At 36.4% G+C, this 8,921-nt stretch overlaps 1 protein-coding gene across 2 annotated transcripts in view; it reads right to left on the bottom strand.

Annotated features, from left to right (window-relative positions):
- Positions 1-869: 869 nt before the first annotated feature.
- Positions 870-8,921, bottom strand: part of etnk1 (ethanolamine kinase 1) — a 17,619-nt gene continuing 9,567 nt past the window's right edge. For both annotated transcript variants that reach the window (XR_013816603.1, XM_079818218.1), the window contains 4 exons: positions 8,393-8,476; positions 8,119-8,279; positions 3,678-3,751; positions 870-3,596 (listed from right to left, as the gene is read on the bottom strand). Coding sequence is in view for 1 of the 2 variants with exons in the window: in XM_079818218.1 (XP_079674344.1) it covers positions 3,524-3,596; positions 3,678-3,751; positions 8,119-8,279; positions 8,393-8,476 (392 nt within the window). In the remaining variant the exon portion in view is untranslated. The remainder of the gene's footprint in view (positions 3,597-3,677; positions 3,752-8,118; positions 8,280-8,392; positions 8,477-8,921) is intronic.

Here is an 8,921-nt window from a genome sequence, read left to right as displayed (position 1 = left end):
CACATCTAATCAAGATGAATGAACACCCTGACCCGCTGCACATTGTTTGTGGCTCACAAACCCAGCAGCTTTTACATCTTTATTCCTCAAACCGTATTATCATGACCTTGTCTCTATGAGACACGCTCCCATAACTGCGTATTGCTTTATTACACCCTCCTGCCGCGTGTGTTAAAAGAGATGCTGTGAATGAGAGCTTTGTCTGTTCCGTTCGGCCTACAGCTGCTTTTAAGCTTTTTCAGTCATTTAGTCCATGTCTACCACCTGTTGTGGAAAAAAAGCAGACGCATGAATAGATGTGTGCAGTGTGCATGGGCTTTTTGTTCGACGAATCTTCCTTTTAATAGCGAAAAAGTGCAGGGAAGTTTGAGAAAGCTGCGGGAAACAAACTTCTAGGCTCATGCCTTTTTTGCTCATATTATTATATGTAAATGAGACACGAGAATTGAACGAAACGACGATATGTTTTGCATCTCGCGCACTTGTAATTATTTCAGACAAGTGTTTATAATATGACCTTTGTAAAATGGAAATAAGTTGAGGCGTGAATACAGATATTGAATTTGGTAATTAATGCAGAGCTCTTGGTGGAAGTCGCTGGAGGGACTGGAACTAATTCAATTACAGTCTGAACTGGAGCGCCGTTATAATTATTTCTTTCTGAAACACTAGGAAGAAATGCAGGAATGCTTTTTCCCCTCTTCGGTGAACAAAAAGTGGCTCAATCTATTAACTTTAACATCTTCTCTACATAAATATACTGAGCTCTGTGTTTGCGCATATCGTTAGGCTACAAATCAACTAGGTGAATTACATAGAACGTTACTTTTCATGGCACAGAACGAGAAGTCAAGACAAGACAAACAGTATAGGACTTGTAGAATTTTATTTCTATTCAAATGATTTGAAACAGAATCTACAATGCAACACTTTAGGATTTCATCCCCAGATTATTATTAAATCTACTTAACAGTACTTCTGTTTAGAAAAAAGAATATCTCTGTTTAGTTATAGGACAATCGACATTGTTTAATAATAAGCAAAGATTTTCTTTTACAGTTTAGTTACAGTTGTACATACACACCTACACTAAAAACCGCTTCCATGAGGCAGTCCTGTACATTATATGTTCACCAGAAGCACTTCATTGGCTGAAAGATGGAACCACCCACTTCCGATTTTATACAAATGCTAAAGAGTGCAAAGAAATCAGTTCATCTTCGTTTGACTGTTATAGAAGAGAGCAATTTACTAATATTATGTTGGACGTTTCTGGGTTTATAGCCTACTATTTAAAAAAAAAAAACAAGGAAAGAAAAACGTAGCATTCTGTGTGGTCCTTGACAGTTCAAAACATGATCAAGGTGCGAGCTTGACAGTTACAGAAGAACTGCCATAGAAAAAGAAGCATACTTCAAAATACAATAAAACAACCCGAAGTTCACAGTTTCTAGTATTTACAGAATTTAATATGGTTGTTTGTAATATAGGCAAACTAACACAGGAACGTGAGGTAAATGAGGGTATTCAGGCGGTGTGAAGGCAAGTCTCAGAGTTGAGGTTTGCACTAGAAAACTTTTTGGAATTGAAGAAAAATCTTGGTCACACTTTAGATTACATTGCTCGTGTGTACTGAGCAGCAACTGGAAATGATTTTCAGTGGCTTTTTTTTTTACATTTATGATGGCTATAATTTAAATAAATAATTTATTTGAAATGGTTAGCATTTATTATGAAAACAAATATTACACTTCTGTTCAAAAGCTTAGGGTCAGTAAGTTTATCCAAGGTTTTTGAATGAAGTCTCACCAAGGCTACATTTATTTGATCAAAGTACAGTACAAACAGTAATATTGTGAAATATTACTTCAATTTAAAAGAGAGTGAAATATTACTTCAATTTTCTATTTTAATATTTATCTTAAATGTAATTTATTCCTGTGATGGCAAAAAAAAACATTACTCCAGTCATGTCAATGTTGAAAACAATGCTTAATATTTTTGTGGAAACTATTATCTTTTTTTTCAGGATTCTTTGATGAATAGCATAAAAAAGTACTGAATAAAAGAAGTTATTTATTTTTTAAATATCTTACTGACCACAAACATTTGAACAGCAGTAGTGTATGTAACGGATACAATTGTGTGTGTTTGTGTGTATATTTCTGAATAGATTCATTTCTGAACTTGGTTCTATGAAATATTAATCAGCTACAATGTCATTACTGTGCGGAGCTACTTACATATAAACTCGATTTACTATAGCAGTTCAAGTTACTAACATGCGTAACAGGGCCCCTGTAAAATAAAGTGTTACCAAAATCCGTACTCCCAACATGTGCAGTTAAGCAGAAAGAGTGGCCCATCGCAAGATAAAGTGAGGACTGGTTTTGTTCTCAAAGCAGTCGGTTTGTGCAAAAAGGCCTGACATTTTGTTATGCGGACAGGGAGTATGAATACAAAAGCTTTAGTGCGTCCAGCAGGCGATGCCATTGTTAAGGCTTCCAAAAATTACATCCATTACAAAGAATTCACCGATACCGCCAGGAAAAAAGTACACGGCTCACAAGCAAACTCTTTACCAGCGGCATTTAAATAAGTACAAAATCCACCGTTTGAACTGTAAATATTACCACGTTATTTCTAATGTGGAAAAATAAACTGTGCATAATGTACAAGCAAGAAATATCAGCACTTTGGTGTGGGCTTCAGATTAGCTACCGGCTCGTTGTAGCCACGGCTACTGTGCGTCTACCTTCTCCAAGCACCACGCTGAGAAAACAATGAGAAACTTTATGAATGCGTTATACAGTGGTTCACAGTGACATGATGAGGGAGGAATCGTCTGCCAGAAACAAACAACAAAGCTTCTATTGGTCCCTGAATTAGACATCTTTTACCACAGCTGTGCCAGGAACAACCCTCGAAGGAACAGGCAGGCCCGAAGTTCGCCGTTTAGACTATCAATACAGTAAACCCAACATTATCTTACAGTACACCAATTTCTCCCCCATAAAAGTTGTGTAAACAAGCAGGAATGACCTTTAGGATGATAGTTAGTTGCTAAAAACAGACCCAGCGGCCCTCCCCTCTGTCTTTTGATAATGAGTGTTGTTGTCTGAGGTTCCCTGTCCCTGGAGGATCGGTATCTGGGGAGCTTTTCTTTACTTGAGATTCTCCCAGGCTCACTCTTCACATACATTGGCAAGTCAAGGCTCCAGAGTAAGCCATCTATTTGTCAGTTGTTTGCTTCCTCAATTGGCAATATCATGAACTAGGGCACTGGGGTGACCCTCTCTCTCTCGCCACATAAAAGCGAGGAGGAGGAGGACTTAGGTGCTTGGTTTTTCGACAACATTAAACCAACATTGAGTTGAGAAATGATTTTGGGGCTTATCTAAAATGATGTGTTCAGACAAGTAAGTGCAGTGTTCAGTCTACGAACTGAAGAGGCCTCCAGCTAGTTCTAGTGTCCACCAGGGGGAGCCCTTCTCTAGAGTAGCGCAAGCCATGACCTGATAGATTATTCTGGAAGGTGCAGTGACGTCACCTCTGGTTTCATCTTGAAGTACTGGCTGAAACGGAGAACTGCATATCTGCAAAAGAAAATATGGTGGTCAGAATACAGTTTAAACCTCAATTACATGGACCATTGCTGTTGAGAAGATCAAACTTACCCCAAGAAGTCAAAGTCAATGGTGGAGTACTGAGCCTGGATTAAAGCCCACAGTCCCCAGAAGAAATGAGATGCCTGGGGAGAACAAAAACCAAATACCATGAGGAAAAATGAGGACAGCTTTAGCTTTTTATTGACTTTCTTAACAGAGGAAGAAATCAGGATTTTGATGAGTAAATCTCAAAAAGAAATGTCATATTGTATACCAAAATCAAATGAAAAAATAACAAATTATATATATATATATATATATATATATATATATATATATATATATATATATATATATATATATATATATATATATATATATATATATATATATATATATATATATATATATATATATATATATATACACACACACACACACTCTCAAAAAAAAAAAGAATACAAAATTGTTTACTAAAACTAAAAATTAAAAAAAAAATAATTTCCATTAATTAAATAATGCTTCAGTATTAGATGAGAAACTTTGCACATAATATAAAATGAAAATTAAATTAAATAAAAAAAAAAGAATAAAAAAAAGATTTTTTTGTTTTTTGCTATTGAGAAGACGAGGTTATAAAAACAATATTACAATGCACAAATCTTAATGTTCCCCCCCAAAAAGCCTTTATTTTCATTAAAAATATGTTCTGAATATTTAATTTTGACTTCAGAATCAAGTAGGACTAAGAAATATTCTTGAAAGGCTTTGTTGGATTCACCCTAACACTGGAGTTAACCGTGACAGATTGTAAGTTGTATTGTTGCTTGGAAACATTTGACCCACGCCTTTCTAAGCAAAGACTGCTTCCTTTTAGTGGACCCATTAAAAAAGGAAAAAAGATAACTGCATGGAAGTTATTTGTGTTGATTCTGGATCACTGACAGCAAAGTAAAAGCTTATAAAATGTGGCATATATATAAAAGCCCCTCTGAATCACTCCTGCCATCATGTGAGTAAAGATCACGGGTTTGCCGGCCTATAATAAAGTCTCTATCCTCAGTGTTTTTCGCTCAACTGCACAGAATAAATGTTTGTCTCTGCTAGAGTCAAGGGTCCTGAAACCCCTCAGACACAATCTCTGAGCATATTCAGACCATCTTTTAAAAAACACGTCTCCTGGCCTAGGCATGTGAAGATGGTGTGTAAACATCAAGGCGATGTACTAAAGCAGAGCTTTAATTGGCACCACACACTCAAATCCATCTAAGATACAAAGTCCTTGAAATATATAGAGCTATTATTTGGCAATGCTGGGTAAATTAATAACTATATCATTATTTTATATAGTTTTAAATTAATGTAGAAAAACACTACTGTTAAAAAGTTTAAGGTCAGTAATTTATTTGTTTAATTGAGTTTGTCTCTTCTGCTCAACAAGGCTGTATTTGTTTGATCAAAAATGCAGTAAAAACTGTAATATTGTGAAATATTATTATAATTTTCTGTTTGAATACATTTTAAAATGTAATTTATTCCTGTGATGCAAAGCTGGATTTTCAGCATCATTACTCAGCGTTCGCCGTTCAGTGTCACATTATCCTTGAGAAATCATTCTAAAATGCTGATCTGCTAATCAAGAAACATTTCTTATTATCAATGTTGAAAACAGCTGCTACTTAATATTTTGTGGAAACCGTAATAAATTTTTTGTCAGGATTCATTGATGAATATAAAGTTCAAAAGAACAGCATTTATTCAAATTTTTTGTAACATTATAAATGTCTTTACTGAACCAAAACTCCATCAGGTGGCATAATGGAGAAAAATAAAACCTTGGGAGAAACCAGGCTCAGTCGGGATGCCAGTTCTCCTTTGGCCATCATGCCATGTCGGTGAGGCAATTATTAGATAGGAATATTCGAAAGATCGGAGTCATCACGCCAGAGACTGGTTTATTGAGGATGTCGTGTCTTTGAGGCAATTATTAGATAGGAATATTCGAAAGATCGGAGTCATCACGCCAGAGACTGGTTTATTGAGGATGTCGTGTCTTTGAGGCAATTATTAGATAGGAATATTCGAAAGATCTGAGTCATCGCGCCGGAGATGGTTTATTGAGGATGTCGTGTCTTTGAGGCAATTATTAGATAGGAATATTCGAAAGATCGGAGTCATCACGCCAGAGATGGTTTATTGAGGATGTCGTGTCTTTGAGGCAATTATTAGATAGGAATATTCAAAAGGTCGGAGTCATCACGCCGGAGACGGGCTTATTGAAGATGTCGTGTCGATGAGGCATTTATTAGATAGGAATATTCGAAAGATCGGAGTCATCACGCCAGAGATGGTTTATTGAGGATGTTGTGCTGGTGAGGCAATTATTAGATAGGAATATTCGAAAGATCGGAGTCATCACGCCGGAGACGGGTTTATTGAGGATGTCGTGTTGGTGAGGCAATTATTAGATAGGAATATTCAAAAGATCGGAGTCATCACGCCAGAGACGGTATATTGGGATGTCTTGACAATAAGGCAATTATTAGATAGGAATATTCGAAAGATCGGAGTCATCACGCCAGAGACGGTATATTGGGATGTCTTGACAATAAGGCAATTATTAGATAGGAATATTCGAAAAGATCGGAGTCATCATGCTGGGGATGGTTTTTCAGTATCCACTGTTACTAATATCAACCAAAATTACCTGTGTATGACATTATATAATCTAATTATATAATATAGGTAGAATTTTAGATCATGTTTTCTGATCATTCATTTATGATTAAAAAGTAATAACGGCTAAATCTGTTTATGGCAGGTTAGTGTGTTTATGATATTAATATCGCAATATTCTTGGGCATCTCTTCGGTTTTCTCTGAGCTTTCAAATAAGGCCTCAGAAAAAGGAATCTAAAATGAAGGCAACAAAACCGTTCATTAAGCCTCATACTGTGGCATTCCTCTGGCATTTGTTTTAGCATCTCTCAAGGTCCCTCTCAGGGACAGGGAGAGAAAACAATGCCTCCCTCGGTTTTGTTCGCCATATCTGAGAGCCAGAGGATAATTTTTTTTCTTTGAGAGTTTTTTTTCCCTTCTTCCCCTGCTTTTAACACGTCTATTGATTACAAAAGACTGAACTGCGAGAGTAAACTGGATATTCAATTAGTTTTCCTCTCTGAAGTAAATATCATCATCAAGAAAGGACTAAAGAGCAGGGGCCTATACCATGAAGCCGGTTTAGCTGGCTAGCCAGATATGTTTAAGCTTAGTTTGTGCCAATCCTGGGTTTAAGGTACCATTAAAGTGGTTCGGCTTTTAGCTGTGTTCATCTCAATAGTAACTTACGCTCCACAGCTAACCTGCTCCAGGGCAGGTTATGTTCTGGATAAGAGATCTCAAACTGAAATTGGACCAATCAGCTGTGAGCAAAGTGACACATATCTGATGCAGTAAAGTCACTCCCCCTGTTTCTACTCCAAATTAAAGGTCACTACATAGCAAATGGCTATTAAAGACTTAACCCTCTGGCTTTTAACAATGCTTATTTATAATAAATTATTTTTAAATAATTCAAAATCATTATTATGTAATTATTATACCCTTAATCAATTACACATGTATCATTTTAGTAAATCAATCATTAATATGCATTTTGTTAATATTAAAATAAATAGCCTATATAAAGGTCATACAAATAAGCTTTAAATTCAATAACTAAATCTATAAAAAATTACATGTGAGCATAAATGTTCAATTCTCTCTATATATCAACTAAACTAACTTCATAACTTTTACTTGCATTGACGTATAAGATTTTTCTTAAAGTTGTCCTCGACAGCTCTTTTCTTCTGTGTAAAATTGTTTAAATTCTTAATATTTCTCAATCATGTATATTCTGCAGAAGAGTGAAGTGAATCACACTGCTTCTCTCGTTTTACTGATCCACAGCGTGTGATTGGCTGTTCACTACTGATGTCACAGCTAAACTCCTAAACTCAAGATCAAAGCCTGAGTTGACAGAGAAAGTTGATGATCAGCATCATGGGACCAACAAAGCCTGAATAGATTGGTTTGGTTTTGTCAACTCGAAACTAATCCAGTAACCCTGAGTTTGTTAAACTACCATCATGGTACAGGCCCCAGGTGTGCTACTCGATCATCAAAGAATGACCTGCGTACACACGCACAAACATCCAGAGGTCCTCTCATTAGATGCCTGTGAATTTCTTTAAAGGTGGGCAGGATGTCAAGGCTCCTTCCCTGACTACTTGCAATCCCTATTCATTCCTTTTTCTATATTTCAAGCGTCACTCTAATGCAGACAATCTCCCTGCTAAATAGTTAAACTGTGCACGATGTTCCAGTTTGCTTTGTAAAATGCTGCATGTCATTAAAGAAAGTAATTAAATTGAAAAAACAAAAGCCTGATGTTTAGTTTGGCAGGGTGCAGATGGATCAAAATGCGTCACGATTCCAGACAGTGGTGGATAAATCCAGTTTCAACTCACCAAGGCGAATCGGTTGACTTGCACGTACAGCACATCCACTTCATTGTTGGAGACCTGTGTGCCCTGTGATTTGTACTCCTTGTAGGCCTCCAGATAGGCCCGGAGCCACTGCAACTGGAGCTCTCGCCCAGGATACAGGGTGTAGTCCACCTCATTCAGACCTGTAAATCACAATAATGCAACAACCATTCATATTATATCTTTTAATCCTGGTTAAGCAGGTTTTTCTCTCTTCTATAGAATTGCTTCATTATTGGTCATATCGCATTGTTACCTGCAAATTCATTGAAGTGATTCCCAATGTCAAAGGCTTGGTAATTGTACCCAGCATATTCGTAGTCAATGAATTTGACATTTCCTGCAGGAGGGGAAACAAATAGGAATTTGTTTAGAAAAGCTCACAGGCATTGCCTTCTTAACCCTTGTTCTTTTTTACTGTAACAATCTATTGCCTGTATTAGCAAACCAACACTACATGGACATTTTCTGCTATTTACATGACTGATCAAATCACATCTGGGAAAAGGAGTAAGGATTTGCATTCTGGGGCAAGACAACAAAGAAGAAACAAATGACTGAAAGTGAATAAGGCATGGGGACAGATTTCATGCACACATAGCATGCATGCAGGAAAAAATGACATGCTATATTTGGGTGATTCTTCAATTAGGGACACTTTAAATAGTAAAATAATATTTAAATAGTTGATTTTGTGTGAGATGGTAATGGTATATAATATATATATAGTTTTTGAATAAAGATTCTCAAATACTGATCATTTGGGTCACAATGCAACATTCTAC

Source organism: Gobio gobio (genome assembly GCF_949357685.1).
Source record: "Gobio gobio genome assembly, chromosome: 5".
Lineage (NCBI taxonomy): Eukaryota > Metazoa > Chordata > Actinopteri > Cypriniformes > Gobionidae > Gobio > Gobio gobio.
This window is presented reverse-complemented; position numbering and strand designations above follow the sequence as displayed.